Source organism: Phyllostomus hastatus, unplaced genomic scaffold, assembly GCF_019186645.2.
Source record: "Phyllostomus hastatus isolate PE091 unplaced genomic scaffold, TTU_PhHast_1.1 phas_scaffold_216, whole genome shotgun sequence".
Classification (NCBI taxonomy): domain Eukaryota; kingdom Metazoa; phylum Chordata; class Mammalia; order Chiroptera; family Phyllostomidae; genus Phyllostomus; species Phyllostomus hastatus.
This window is the reverse complement of record NW_025334018.1, coordinates 4,322,813-4,338,665: the sequence shown is the minus strand read 5'-3', so window position 1 is coordinate 4,338,665 and position 15,853 is coordinate 4,322,813. Positions and strand designations below refer to the sequence as shown.

Sequence of the window (15,853 nt, the reverse complement as noted above, 5' to 3'; positions counted from 1 at the left end):
ATGAGCCTTCTAAAGGAGAAGAGTAGGTAGATAAAAAGGCAAGTATGCTGAAATGAGAAAAGGTAAGACTGGACTGTTACACCAGAAATTCTTTTAACCAAACTCCAACTGACTTTCCAGATTAAGTTACCCTCTATCCCCTGTTGAACATTTTGATTCCTGTGAAGGCTGCTCTTGTGTCTAGAAGAACAGCAGGCTGCTCTCTAGGGTGTCCACGTACTTGTGTTCCTGCCACTTCCATTAAATGCTGCCCAAAGACATTTATTTTTTCCCAGATTTATGCCAGTTGCACTTTTAATTATAATTACATTTAAATAAACCATGAATGCAAAAATAGAGCAGTTGTTTCTACAAAAAATTTAAACGTTTTGAAAAGTTAAAAGCAACCTGCCCTACGAAAAGATACTTCCAGTCAAGACAGTGGCATAGGTAAACACGGTTTGCCTCCTCGCACAACCACATAAAAATTAAAACTAAAATATAGAACAACCATCACTCAGAACCATCAGAAATCCAGCTGAATGGAAGTGTGACAGCTACAGAATTAAAGAAACCACATCCATCCAAACCGGTAGGAGAGGCGGAGATGTGGAACCCATATCCAAGTGTGGTAGATAAAAGCTCAAGAAGGATATCTCAGGACCAAGGAGCCCCAGACTCATACCAGGTCTCCCAGTCCAGGGCTCCAGAGCCAGGAAGATAAGTCCCCATATCTTCTGGCTGCAAAAACCAGCAGGAATTGAGTTGGTGGAAGAAACTTCTGGAGTACCAAACAGTTCTTCTTAAAGATTTCCACACAAAGACCTACTCAGACTCACTCCCTCTGAGCTCCAACACCAGGACAGTAGCTTGAAAGGCACCAGTAGCATACAAGGAGAAACTGAAGTGTCTGGCATCAAGGCAAGAGCTAGGGACCAGCTTTCTCCCAGACAGAACAGCAGGCTGAGGCCATTGTCCCTTTTCTGAATCCTCCCTAACTGGAACCACAGAGCTGGCAGGCTGGTGTCATACCTGAGACTCCATCAACCTGACTAACACTGTTTGCCCTGCCCTGGAGACCCCCAGAGATTCCATTCCACCCTACTTATAGGCCCACCCAAACTGCTTTTCCATATGAATGGCTGGTCTTGGCTCATGCTTCACAAATCCTAAATCCTATCAAATGAGCAACAGCCAGCCTCAGTGAGCCCCCAGCCCCCATACCTCTTGCAAAGTGGCCCCAGGTCCAGCACTAGCAACAGCCAGCCTAGATTCACAACTTGGCTCGACCTGGGAATCTCCAAGCCCAGCACAAGTAGCAGCCATCTCAGATTGCTTTGTAGCTCAGGCAGGGTGGCCTCAGCAAAACACAGGTGGGGGATGACCATGGCCTGCACCACCTGGGAAACCCTGGATCCTGTGCACCCAGTGGACAACTACAGACCATGTTGGAGAACCACCACCCTGACCCCAAACAGCTGATCCTCCATGGAGGGTAGAGGTTGGCGGTCAGTGGTCACAGCCAGTCCTTGCAGCTGACTAGGCTGGGTAAATCCCTCCCAATGACCTGACAACAGCAACCAAGGCTCAACTACGAGAGGAGGGTGTATTCAGCCCACATGAAGGGTGCACCTTGAGTACCCAGCTTGGGTGATAGAGGGGACTGTGCCACTGGACCCTACAGGACACCTACTACATTAGGCCACACTACCAAAACAGGGAGTCACAGAAACTTTATGTAATATAAAAAAACAAACATGGAGAGGCTGCCAAAATAAGGAGACAAAGAAACATGTCACAAATGAAAGAACAGATCAGAACTCCAGAAAAAGAACTAAGCAAAATGGAGGTAAGCAATCTATCAGATGCAGAATTCAAAACACTGATTATAAGGATGCTGAAGGAACTCAGTGAGGAGCTCAAGAACATAAAAAAGATCTAGTAAGAAGCAAGGGATACACTAATTGAAACAAAGAATAATTTACAGGGAAACCACAGTAGAGTGTATGAAGTCAAGAATCAAATCGATGATTTGAAACATAAGGAACCAAAAACAATGGATCAGAACAACAAGAAGAGCCCTGGCTGGTGGCTCAGTGGATTGAGCACTAGCCTGTAAACCAAAGGGTCACCAGTTTGATTCCCAGTCAGGGCACATGCCTGGATTGCAGGCCAGGTCCCCAGTATGGGGTGCATCAGAGGCAACCACACATTGATATTTCTCTCCCTTTCTTTTTCCCTCCCTTCCCATATCTCTAAAAATAAATAAATAAAATCTTAAAAAAAAAAACAAGAAGAAAAAAAGAATACAAAAAATGAGGATAGTATAAGCAGCCTCTGGGACAACTTCAAGTGTTCCAACATTCACATCATAGGGGTGCCAGAAGAATAAAAGAGCAAGAAATTGGAACTCTATTTGAAAAAATAATGAATGAAGACTTCTCTGATTTGGTGAAGGAATTAGACATGCAAGTCCAGGAAGCACAGAGAGTCCCAAACAAGATAGATGCAAAGACGCCCACTCCAAGACACATCATAATTAAAATGCTAATGGTTAAAGATAAAGAGAGAATCTTAAAAGTAGAAAGAGAAAAGCAGTTAGTTACTCACAGGGGAGTTTCCATAAAACTGTTAGCTGATTTCTCTAAAGAAACTTTGCAGGCTAGAAGGGATTGGGATGAAATATTCAAAGCCATGAAAAGTGGAGACTCACAGCCAAGACTGCTCTCTATCAAGCAAAGCTATCATTTAGAATGGAAGGGCAGATGAAGAGCTACCCAGACAAAAAAACTAAAGGAGTTCATCATCATCAAACCATTATTATATGAAATGTTAAAGGAACTTATTTAAGGAAAAGATCAAAACTATGAACAATAAAATGGTAAGAAGTACATATCTATCAACAATTGAATCTAATTAAGCAAACAAGAACAGATGGTATCATGGGTACAGAGAGCATTTTGATGATTGCCAGGTGGGAGGGGATGTGGGGGAACGGCTGAAGAGGTGAGGGGATTAAGAAGTACAAATAGTAGTGTCGCAGGTTCGATTCCCAGTCAGAGTACGTGCCTGGGTTGCAGGCCATGACCCCCAGCAACCACACATTGATGTGTTTCTCTCTCAATCTCTCTCTCTCTCTCTCTCTCTCTGTCTCCCTCCCTTCCCTTTCTAAAAATAAATAAATAAAATCTTAAAAAAAAAGAAGTACAAATAGTAAGAAAAAAAGTAGTACAAATAGGTAGTTACAGAATAGCCATGGGGACATAAAGTACAGTATAGGGAATTGAGTAACCCAAGAACCTATCACATGACATATTGGCATGAACAATGGTGGGAGGATTGCCTGAGGGAGTGGGGGTTGCTGGGTGGAGAAGGGCAAAGGGGAAAAAAATGGGACAACTGTAATAGCATAATCAATAAAGTATAACTTTAAAAAAGAAAAAGAAATCCTACTAAAAAAAGAAAGTTGCTAAAATGTGCTGTTACCAAATTAGGTATAGGCGAGAAACGTAAAAATCTTTGAAGAATATAAAACTATGTACTTAAATTGCTTCACACATGTCTAATTTTTCACTTGACTATAAAATAAAATGAAAATAAAAACATAAAGAAACTAGAAACTATTTATGCAAGAAAGAGTATGTATATTTCTAACCAGTGAACTCATGGTCAAAGAAAGGTCTTGGATGTACCCCAAAGGATTGGTGGATAAAATGCAGTTATGTGTTTTAATAAAAAAAACAACAGCTGAATTTGTAATTAGGGAATGAAATGTAAAGGCTTTTTTTTTATGTTTCCCCTCCTCAAAAAGCTTTTTTAATTGAACAACTATTGGCCTGAATTATATCAGGTTAGAAAGCTTCTACGATAGATAAACATAAGAAACTATATTTCATATAGGCAAGACTAGTAAATGAAAGTGTATAGATAAACTTTTTACCTTATAAAATGATTCATATATTCGAACTTTTACAACAGCTGCACCAGTTCTAATCCCAGACACTAAAATTACATCTCCTTGTTTCCCTTCTTTTTCCATCTCAGTTATATACGCTGGGGGAGAATATTCTGCTTCAGAGTATTTTAGAATCCTGCAGAGATTTAAAATAAGTTTGCTTATTGTTTGCTTTCGATTGGAAGCAAACAGTCAATCAGGCTTCTTCCAAAAGGCACTAAGCAACTTTAAACATAGTCTCTTCAATGTCTATATAGTGTAAAAAGTTTTAAAATTTGTTTTTCACAAGCACTAGACTGAAGAAAAGTATTTAATGTACCTCTGGCTAAAACTGTTGCTAGACCAAAACTTGAATTGTCTGAGAGCTATTTCTTGATACTGAAGACAAAATTTCATACTATTTCCAACTTACTGTACTTCAGCATGTGCAGATAACTTGAACAACAAAATGGCCCCAAGATATACCTGACTCAAATAATTGCATAGTCCTGAGTGCATGAACTGCTTTGCAGTAGTATAAAATAAACTATCATAAACTTACCTATATCCATAGCATACTATATCCTATATCCTGCTATATATATCTAAGACATTTCCCCCGGTAAATGTGTACATTCCAAAAAAAGTCTAGACAACAGGGTTATCAAAGCCCCCACAAATGGTTGCTGTTCAGTGTGCTGCAAAGGCTGATGTCTCCTTCAGAGTCGGATGGTTTAGGTTAGGTTTCAGCGTTACCTGATTTTGCTAGACAGTTCTCCTGATGACTCGTTATCCTGGGCAATGCGCCATTCAAACATCATGCCTGCCAAACTACTAAAAGTATTTCCTGTAGAGCAAGTCAATAACAGACAAGACAGAATTACATACTCCAAAACATTCAGGCATCTTTAACTAGAAAGGAAAACCTAAATGGAAAATTATTCTAGGGCCCTTTCTTTAACAAATAGAAACACTTGTCATTAATTAATTAAAATACTTATACCAGGAAGATCCCTACATAAACAATGTAAGTGCTATTGCCGCACAAACTTTCTGAAAGGAAAAGGGACTCAAGATGATTAACTTTGGTTGACAAAAATTATGCCACTTTTTCTGTTTCCTTTTACACAAAGGCCACCTGCCTCAGGGTTTACAAGCATCCCTAAATTCTGGTCCGTTCAAGAAAGATTTTATAAAATTGAGATACTAGAATATTTTAATACATTCATTTTTCAGATTTAAAAATATATATTCTTTACTGAGTAGTTTAAAAAGAGGCAATAACTTTGTATGTTTTAAATATGTTATGTTAGCACAGTAGATTAAAAGCAATATAAAATCAGGCTTAAGAAAGACAAATTTAACATTATAAAACTTTTTTACAGGTTTGCATTTTATTCTCCTGGCCAATAGAAAATGGACTGATCAGCCCTGGCTGGTGCAGCTCAGTGGATCGAGCACTGCCCTGCAAACCAAAGGGTCACCAGTTCGATTCCCAGTCAGGGCACATGCCTGGGTTGCAGGCCAGGTCCCCAGTAGGGGGTGCACAAGGCAACCACACATTGATGTTTCTCTCCTCTTTCTCCCTCCCTTCCCCTCTGTCTAAAATAAACAAATAAAATCTTTAAAAAAATGGACTGATCAAAACAAAGCTAGCAATAAATATCAGAAAATGTTCTTAATTGCTGATGTAGGGACCATCAGCAGAAGCTAAGTGGCAGAATTTGGATATTCAAGAAAACTTCCATGATAACCAATAATTAAATATAGCAGGAAAAATTATGAAAGTATTAGCTAACACACTGAACCATACTCAGAATTATTAATGTAATAGGCTACATATGAGAAAATAAATATTATTTCAAACCTGCTTTTATGTCTCAAGCTTCTGTTTCCAAGTACTAGACACAAAGGAGTATTATTTTATTTTAAGTAATTTTGTTGAATCCTATGAAGTTCTTTACCTTCAGCATCCAATGCCCTCACCATCAGTTCCAGGGGTGAATCATCTACATAGAGTTCCCGAGTTCGAGATATAATTTCAATGCTGTTTATCACATCAACCTTAACATCACAGTGCAGCTCATGGTCAGTCACTACGATGAACCCAAAAACTGATAATTTAATTCAACAGGTCATGAATCTATTAAATGTCTTAAACATTCAGAAGCTTATTCTAAATATTATGAAAAAGAAAGGCTGAAACAGTTGCTTTCACCCTGAGGAAGAAAACAGCATAATGACAAAATATAAGAGCTTCTGTCTGTAATAAGAGACACCAGAACAGTGGCTTCCAAACAGTGATCTACCATGATGTTTTCATTCATCCATGGGAAAATGAAAAAAGTAATTTTAAAATAGCAAGTAATTAAATTTGTTCACTTTAAAGGACTCTATTTTATTCTTACATTCTTACTTTATTACAGTTTTTTTATTGTTTTTCAAGTATAGTTTTCTGCCTTTTCCTCCCACCCCACATTCTTGCTTTTGAAGTATTAAAATGTTTTTCTTTTTCTCTTTTTTAAAATGTATGTATGTATGTATAGACAGAAGGGAAAGGAGGGAAAGAGAGATGCAGAGAAACATCAATGTGTGGTTGCCTCTAGCGCACCCTCTACTGGGGACCTGGCCTGCAACCCAGGCATGTGTCCTGTCTAGAAGTCAAACTGGTAACCCTTTGGTTTGCAGACTGGCACTCAATCCACTGAGCCATACCAGTCAGGCCAAATGTTTTTTTTATGAAATTATGTTAATAGATTTAAAAAATGTGTTTAGGAAAATGGTAACAACCATATGTTAGTCCTGCCAAAAGAATTCCTACTTTTTCAATTTTTCCTCCTCTGGACCATGAGATTAAAAAGCCTGGGAACCATGCATTAGATGAAACAAGAGTTCGAGTCAATCTAGCCCTATTTCAAACAGTACAGAATGAAAGAAGGGCAAAATAAAAATTTTGTTCTATCTTGTTTTAAATTTTCTCATTTATTGATATGAGAGAGGCAGGGAGGGAAGGCAGAGAGGGAAGGAGGGAGAGAGACAAAGAGAGAAAAAGAGAAATATCAATTTGGTTTTCACTTATTTATGCATTCATTGGTTGATTCTTGTATTTGCCCTGACCAGGAAGTGAACTCACAACCTTAGCACATTTGGATGACGCTCCAACCAACTGACTAAGCAGCTAGGGTTGTTATAAAATATCTTTTAACAATATTCCCTCCTATTACACTTACCATGTGTCAGAGAACCATCTACATAGCCACCTCTTCCTGCTGTTTTAACTATACATTTTTAGGTTTAGTTTCATCTTTAAGAAACAAAAAGCAAAATAACTACCATTGCAATACCCCAAATTACTAATGGACATCAGGGGTAAACTCTATCCCCAGCTGTCATACGGGTAAATACCCTCTCAAAAAAGGATAAACCGCATCAGAATGTTATTTCAGTAAAAGCTATACTTTCTTTCACAAGAAATATAAAAGTTGAATTAATTATCCTGAAACTACTTTACATTTATACTAGGGTTCAACAAATACAGTGTAGGAAATGAGTGTCTGGTTTCTCAATGTTGGAGAAAGAAGCTACCCTGTGGTGAAGGATTGGAACCAAAGAAATCTGTGTGAGCTCATGTTTATTTTAATATATATGTAGACAGACACAGAAGTATAAATTTGTGTATATACATGGGTTAGTAAACATACATGTGTTTCCTAGCACTGTCTGCTGAGGGCCTAGAAGCAGTGACACTCCAGTAGCAACAAGCGCACTACCAACCAGATTTTGGCTTCTAAATATAGTTCTCTAACAAAAAGAACGAAGATTCCTTGAGGAAAAGGATGGGCAGGGAAAACACAAGATGGGCCTGGCTCATTTTGTAATGCTAAAAAGTAAGAAAGTACTAAAGTGAATGAATGAATGAATGAATCAATCAATCAATCAACCAGTTAATTAATTAATTAAGACAGGGGCAAACCCAAAGGACACAGGGGCCAACCTGAAAGAGCTCCCAAAAGCCAAAACTAGGAAAACTGGAATAACAAAATATATTATGATGATATGGAATTATAAACAAAAAATTAGCCCTGGCTGTTGTGGCTCAGTGAATTAAGCACCATCCTGTGAACCAACAGCTCATGGTTAGATTCCCAGTCAGGGCATATTGCCTAGGTTGCCAGACAGGTCCACAGTTAGGGGTGTGTGAGAGGCAACCATGTATCTCATACATTGATGATTCTCTCCCTAGCTTTCTCCCTCCCTTCCCCCCTCTCTAAAAAAGTAAATAAATAAAATCTTTAAAAAAATAAAATAAAACAAATACCCACAAGTCCATACTTGTATAATGAATGGATGAATAATTGAGAAGTTATTTGAAAGTCATCTTTCTTACAGAAGAATGTCATTAATAAGTATAGTAAGAATGACGGAAATGGAAAATCACCTTTAAACACCATAGTAATAATTGCTACAGACAAGATGCATGGATAAATGCTAAACTTGGTGGGTGAAACTTTAAAAAGACACAGGATATATCAAAGTGTCTCTCCCAAATATGTATTTTTTAACTCCTGTGGTAGTTTTAATATATATCCACAAATCCTTTGACATTTCTCACTCTAGGAGCTGAAGCTTAATTTCACTTCCTTTGAATGTAGGCTGAACTTCATGGTTATTAAAAAAAAAAAAGATTTTATTTATTTATTTTTAGAGAGGAAGGGAAGGAGAAATATCAGTGTGTGAGAGACATTGATTGTTTGCCTCTTGCAAGCCCCAACTGGGGATGTGGCCTGCAGCCCAGGCATGTGCCCTGACTGGGAATCAGTGACCTTTCCCTCGAAGTTTTGCAGGATGAAGCCCAACCCACTGAGCCACACTAGTCAGGGCCCTTGGAGAATTTTTTTTTTTAAATGAATAGCATATGGAAAGAGAAAAATGGTAATTTTACAGTGGAGAAACCTGAGAGACACAACCTTAAGCAAGTGTTCACTATCGATATCATGTACCCCCTAATATAATGCAATGAGAAGGGCTCTTCACTTCTGTGGTTTTCTTCCTAAAAATCTATTACCCAGTCTAATCATGAGAAGGTACCAGACAAACCCAAACTGAGAGACATTAAATGTTAAGGTCATGAAGACAAAGAAAGACTGGGAAACTGTCACAGATCAAAGGGGACAAAGGAAGCATAACAACTTACTTCAGTAATGTGGTGCCTTGGATCAACTCCTAGAGTGGGAGAAGGGACATCAGTGGATCATTAGGGGAAATTGGGTGAAGAGTATATGGGAACTTGTACTATCTGTTTCTCGTCTGCAAGTCTAGAATGATTTTAAAATAAAATGTTTAATATTTTAAATTGATATTCTCTTAATCAACATTCACCTGAAGAACAGAACCTTAAGTTAAAATAATTGAAGATCAAAATATATGCCATATGGACAAGAACCAAGAGAAGAAATCTCACAGGATCTGCTGGTAGAATATACCATTAAGGAAGTATTCCAAGGATGACAAAAGAAGAAAGGGTGAGCTTAGGTAATATAACTAGGCACTGGAGAATCTAGCACTAATTAAATGGGGAATTAAATTCCTTTCTTCTGTGGAGAAATATGTAGGGAAGTGACAGACTGGAAGCAGCTATGACCTCACATAAAATATGAAAAGCGTTGTGCAACAATGCCTGTTTACCTGACTACTTCAATAGCAGAAAGCTTTTCAATACAGGGCCACTGATCATAAAGAAAAAAATTACCTTGAATGCCCTGGCTGGTGTGGCTCAGTGGACTGAGTGCTGGCCTGTGAACCAAAGGGTTGCCAGTTCAATTCCCAGTCCCGGCACATGCCTGGGTTGATGGCCCGGTCCCCATTTCCCCAAATGGGGAGCAAGCACACATTGGTATTTCTCTCCCTTTCTTTGTCCCTCACTTCCCCTCTTTCTGAAAGTAAATAAATAAAATCTTTAAAAAAGAAAAGAAAAAAATTATCTTGGATAATTACAAGTAAATTGAGAGTGATTAGGAGAAATATGAAACATCTGATTTAACTACTTTAAAAGAAACATTTATTAAGTAATATAATGAATATTCTTATTTACATGTCCATATTACTTCAGGTCCATACAGAAGTGAGGTGATAAAGAAAGAAAAAGGAATGAGATAGAGAGAAGAGTTAATCTAGGAAGATAAATAAGGAAGGAGAAAAGAAAAGATAATGAACTCGGGATGAGAACCAAAGAAATTCAGAGCCAGAGGCAAAAAAAGAGGGAGCAGAAGTGACAAATATTCCATGCTGCCCTGATTCTCATTTATCCTAGCTTCCAATCAACTCCTCTTGATAATATTAGGACCCACTGCAGCAAACAACCAATCAATAAGTACCTATTAAACATCAACCATATGCTGAGCACAGTGCAAAAAGTACTGATCACCCCATTTCAGCTCAATGAAATCCTGCAGTTGTCCAAACCCTTTTTTCGCCCTAGATGTGAGAGCTTTTTCTTCTAAAGTTATCTCCAAACTCCTCTACTATCCTGAATCTAAGGTCAAAAGTCTAGATTTCCTACTACAAAAGGCATATTAATATATTTATAGACTATGTCTGGAAGAATACAGAAAAATGGTTGCCTCTTAGAGAAATGAAATTAGAGAAAAATTGACTTTTCACTATATAACCTTTTATATTCTTTGAAGGTTTTACCACATGAAGGTAATGCCTAATCAAAACAAATCCCCCAAAATGAAAAGATCCATCACTCTTAGCAAACTGAGTATGCCCACCTCAAGTCTCTCAACTCTATCCATCATCTATCATAGGCACTACTTTTCTTTACTACAATATTACCAAAAAGGTAAAGAAAATTCTAAGCACCTAAATACCAATATAGTACTTCAATCTTTTTACCTTTACAGATGCCTTATAATTAATAGGCAATTCAATAAATATTTGCCACATGAATGGACAACTTCTTTCAGGCATGCACTTCCCTTTCAAAATGTTCCCTCCCTCTCCACCCCAACCCCTCCCCTTTCAGTGTGCCAGTTCTCACTCAGGTGAAGGTGCACCTGGTAGGACACTGACACTGGCATTGATCATTGGGAGGCTCCATCATCTACGTACACAAGTGTATTAAAAGCAAAATATTAATTTTGTGAAAGTTGATTTAAAAGATACTTAACTTTGGAATATTTACAAGTCAGATAAAATTAGGCTAAGAGCCCGATTTGACATTTTTCCTAGCAATTGTGAATGAATTGTTTGCTATTAGAAATTCATGTAGTCAAGAGTAACTGCATTAAAAATAGTACATGTGACCAAAGCAATGCTCCTCTTCTGACCTTGGTATTCTCTTCTATCTATTGCAGATGCTCTGCGTGATATGATCCTCAAAGAGTCTCATCCTGGGGAATATCATGCAATATTTCATTGATTCTAAGCCATGAGTGTTTTACTTTTTGACATTTTACTATCTCTGAAATTGGAATTTTATCTTACAACTGATGACATCTTACAATTTTCATCAGCCAGGCAGTAGTCACGACATAGCTGTGACTGAACATTAAAAGGGCCAGTGCCAAAACTTGTAGAATGGGAATTAGCAGTGGGGAGAAAATCTGGGGGACAATAGTGGATGCATTTTTATCCCCTAGAAACCAAATGGTAAGGAAAGGAGGTGACTCATGTTCTAGGAGCCTTCCCAACGCTGAAGACAAAAAGTCATCAGCTCTCTGTAATTGCAAAGCCAATTTAAGGGTTCAGAACTTAGAGCTTTTAGGTGATTTTGTTTTTAATTGATTCTTTTAAGAAATGTCACATCATGAACAGTCTTGGTGGCACAGAGGAAGAAGTTGTGGGAATAAACACAGATGTTGATTCCCAGTCAAAAAGTGATTCAGATGAGGCAGAAATGTTAAGGTGGCTTTAGGAGTATCTTAACCAGTTCATTTTATTTATACTTTCCTTTTTATTAGGCATGAGAGTGATACATAATAAAAAATAACCAGCTAGCCCTGACCAGTGTGGCTCAGTTGGTTGGGCATAGTCCCACAAAGCGAAAGGTCACTGGTTGGATTCCCAGTCAGGGAACAGGCCTGGGTTGCCAGTTCTCTCCCCAGTTAGGTCAAGTGTGAGAGGCAACCAATCAATGTTTCTCTTTCTCCCTCCCTTTCCCTCTAAGAAAAAATAAAATGAAATGAAGAAAAGCAGCTATTTAATTAAATCAAGGAGTTCTTCAGTAGGTATAAAGAATAAATTCTAGATGAAGAAAAGCATAGTTGTCAATATTTTTCTTTCTTAGACTACATTAAAAATAGCTTTATAGCCCTGGCTGGTGTGGCTCAGTGGATTGGGTGCTGGCTTATGAAACAAAGGGTTGCCAGTCCAATTCCCAGTTGGGGCACATGCCTGGGTTGTAGGCCAGGTCCCAGGTTGGGGGCGAGGGAGAGGCAACCACACATTGATGTTTCTCTCCCTCTCTTTCCCTCTCTCTAAAAATAAGTAACATATTTTTTAAATAGCTTTACAACAGATGGCATCTTCAATTATATGAAATATGGTATAACAAACATCCTGAACTTCTCTTTAATAATATAGCATAGACATTTATCAAAATATTTAAAAGGCATGCAGATATTTCTGGCCTATCAATATGGCAATGAAGTGCCAAACTCAGGGACACAAAGAGCCCTGCTCTGATTCGGGATATAAATAGCATTTTGTGAGCTGCTCTGGTCTAATGCAGTACTTCCCAAATTTTAGTATGCATGAGAATTTCACAGAAAGCTTGTTTTGGGGCCATACCAGAGATTCCAATGGAGCAGAACTGACAGGGGGCCTAAGAATTTGCATTTCTAATGAGCTCCCGGGTGATGTTAATGATATTGGTTCAAATAACACATTTTGGGAAGTACTAGTCTTTACACTACTGCCTCTTGCCTCATTCAAAACCAATTTCAGACCGTAACACCTAAGCTAATTCCACTAATCAATTCCTTCCTCTCTTCAACAATTCAAACAACTAGAGTTTCCACTTTGTATCAGGCCCCATGCCAGATGCTGAATTAATAAAAAGAAGGAAGGGAGGGAGGAAAAGGAAAGATCACAGAATAGGATGCCACAATTATTTTACTGTTACTTAGTGTGTTTCTCTCAACATACCTATCTCTCGAGCAAGAATAATACTGCTTAGGCGTATAGGTTGGGCAGATTCAGCAGTGAGTACAGCTTTCTGGGAACACAAGGTACTGTTTTCATATAAAGGCTCAACACTTACTGCATCATGATGAGTGGAATGCCTGTCAGAATAAAATGCTTAAGAGTATGAAATAAGAATAAGTGGGTTAAACTTTACTTTTGATGGAACACAGATTCCTTTAGTTTGTCCATATTACATACTACCATGTGTATTTAGATGACACTCTTCAAAACAGAAACATTACTTAGGAAACAAGAGTTAAGTGGGAGAGACTGATCAGAACGTTTTCCCAGTGATCCCATGGGCAAAGATTCATTTCTTCCTCAATATTTAAAATTAGATTGCAACGTTCTTCCCTTGTCATGTAAAAATAGGATTGATGTTGTGTTTCCAGTAATGAGAGAAGTAGCTTTCTTATACTCTGAGGAAATGAGCTTCCTTAAATCCTAGAAACTGGGCTGCTGATATCTAAGATGGAAAAGTTGCCAAAATTATGAGGTATGAGTCCACCTCAAAAAATCATTAATATTTTTGGCTGGATGGAATGCCTTTCAATTCTGGAAAGATTCTTTGCATCATCTTCTCAATGAAGAAATACATCACACTGGGTCATCTTACAATTATACTTCCCCTATACTTCCTTTAAAAAAAGGGAGATGAACTTCTTACACTCTGAACAAAACTTAGTGCTTCTCTTAGGAATTGATAAAGGGAAATCTACTCTTTTAAAAAGATGAACTCTCTGATACCTTGGAACCCACTTCAGTCAGACTCCCTCACACCTTAGGTAACCACACAACCTATGGTTGGGTCCTCCCACACAAAAAAATCATGTCTTTCCACCCTCAGTCAGGAAGTCATCCCCCCAGAGTTGAGTACCTCTTGCCCTCACAGTTCAAGAGGGTACTCTCATTTAAGGAGGAAACAAATCTAACAGATCTCGTCTTCACCCAAAATAAATATTTTCATATTACAAGGAATTTATACTTCATGGTCTCTGGGCTTCAGTTCCCTTATCTGTAGAATGGGAGTGATAGTACTTACTTGACTGAAAACCAAATGAGTTAATACACCCAAAGTGCTTAGTTAAGGACACGATACATTGTTGTTTTGAGATGCCTTCACACTGAAAACCCCACCTTATTTAGTTAGTGGGGACTCTCATACCCCAAGCCTCTCTGCTCCTAAATAAATTTCTTCTGGCCTTGGGAACTCCTCACTCGTTATTTACTTTGCAAGTCCCCCATATTGGGTAGCCTCAGGTATGGAGGCTACCCACAGAGGGCTTCCCTGGGCTCTGCTCTGATAGCTGCTCCTACAGTGACCACCTCTCCCAGCACACCCCCAACACACACACACGCAGAGAACAGGCCAGTGTCACACCCTGAACATTCCTCATATAAGGCCCCACACATGACCTGAAGATCTCGCACACGAGATTAGGCCACATGCGGAAAATCAGCCACTCCAACCCAACAACACTCCACCCTCCTCCCTCCTCCCTCCAGAAAAGTCACCAAATGAGCACACAACATTCCCGTGGGGTCTTCCATTGGGTGAACCTCCCATTTCACTAGATGGTGTGGGATGCATACCCTTGGGATCCCCCCCTCACCAAGTGTAGCAGCCCCGCTGTGCCTCCAGCAGAAAGGGCACGCGGCCCGGCTGCTGGCTGAAGGGTAGCAACACCTGTGGCACGTTAAGCTTGTGGGCCAGGGTGACAAGCAAAATCAGAAGCAGCAAAAGGAGGCGGTGTATAGGCAAGCAGAAAAACAGCCCTAAGTCTCGGGACGCTGGTGATCCAGAGCTAGTCATGGCGACTAACTGCGTTCAGGTTCCTGCTCAACTACAGCCGCGCCCTGCTCCACCAGCCAATCCTCAGGTGAAACGTCAGCAGGAGGTGGGGCCTCCTTCTGGCTGGGAATTGTGGGAGTCACTTTAGTAAACGTTCCAGCGAGCCGATATTATGGAAACGTTAGGCACAATCTAGGGTGCCCACTTAAATATGGATGGCATATCTAAGAAATCTTTTCTCCCACTTTAACTTGTTGCCCACCTTATTATTTGGCACCTAGCCCCACCCACCTTTTTTCTTTTTTGGCAGTAATTTCTATTCAGCATTGGTCTGTGCCTATTAATGGAAAAATTTTCCAGTCTTGAGTACAAACGCGTAGCTGATCATTGTCAAGGAAGCTATGTCATTTTTAGGATGTCAGATTCACGTCCAGCTCACCGCCAGGGTGCAGGAAACGCCAGGCACTGGTGTCTCAAAAGCAACTTTCAAAGTTACCCACTCACACAGCATGTCTCTATGCAAATACTGAGAGTACTTCTTGTCAAATCAACTTGTTTCCTCCAAATATCCATCAGAGTATCAGCTCAAAGGCTGTCTTAGGGCAATTTACTAAAACCACACATATATAGGAGTATGTGATCAGTGTCATATATTAAAGTTGTTTAAGCAGCACAGAGCCTAATAATTCCACGGTTTATAAGAACTAGTAAGAGTTGTAAAGGAAAATGTATTGCTCACCCTGAAGATGCAGTTAGATTAAGTAACCTACAAAAGATCTCGCACATGATTATTTCAAATCTTCACATTTACATGATACACATTATCTTTATTTTAAATGATGAAACTCAAGGATTTACATCAGGACATACAACTGGGAATCTCTGAGTTTCAAACCCAGTTTTGGTCTGCTACCAAAGCATACACTCTGAAGTCCTGTTGCTGCCACCCACAAAGTTCT

General features: G+C 39.1%; 1 protein-coding gene across 1 annotated transcript in view; it reads right to left on the bottom strand.

The window, feature by feature from the left end:
- The window catches only part of NUP210L (nucleoporin 210 like), a 100,408-nt gene extending 85,493 nt beyond the window's left edge, over positions 1-14,915 (bottom strand). The window contains exons 1-5 of the mRNA XM_045816946.1: positions 14,716-14,915; positions 13,064-13,200; positions 5,878-6,009; positions 4,670-4,760; positions 3,920-4,070 (exon numbers count right to left, since the gene is read on the bottom strand). Coding sequence (XP_045672902.1) covers positions 3,920-4,070; positions 4,670-4,760; positions 5,878-6,009; positions 13,064-13,200; positions 14,716-14,915 — 711 coding nt within the window. The remainder of the gene's footprint in view (positions 1-3,919; positions 4,071-4,669; positions 4,761-5,877; positions 6,010-13,063; positions 13,201-14,715) is intronic.
- Positions 14,916-15,853: the final 938 nt, after the last annotated feature.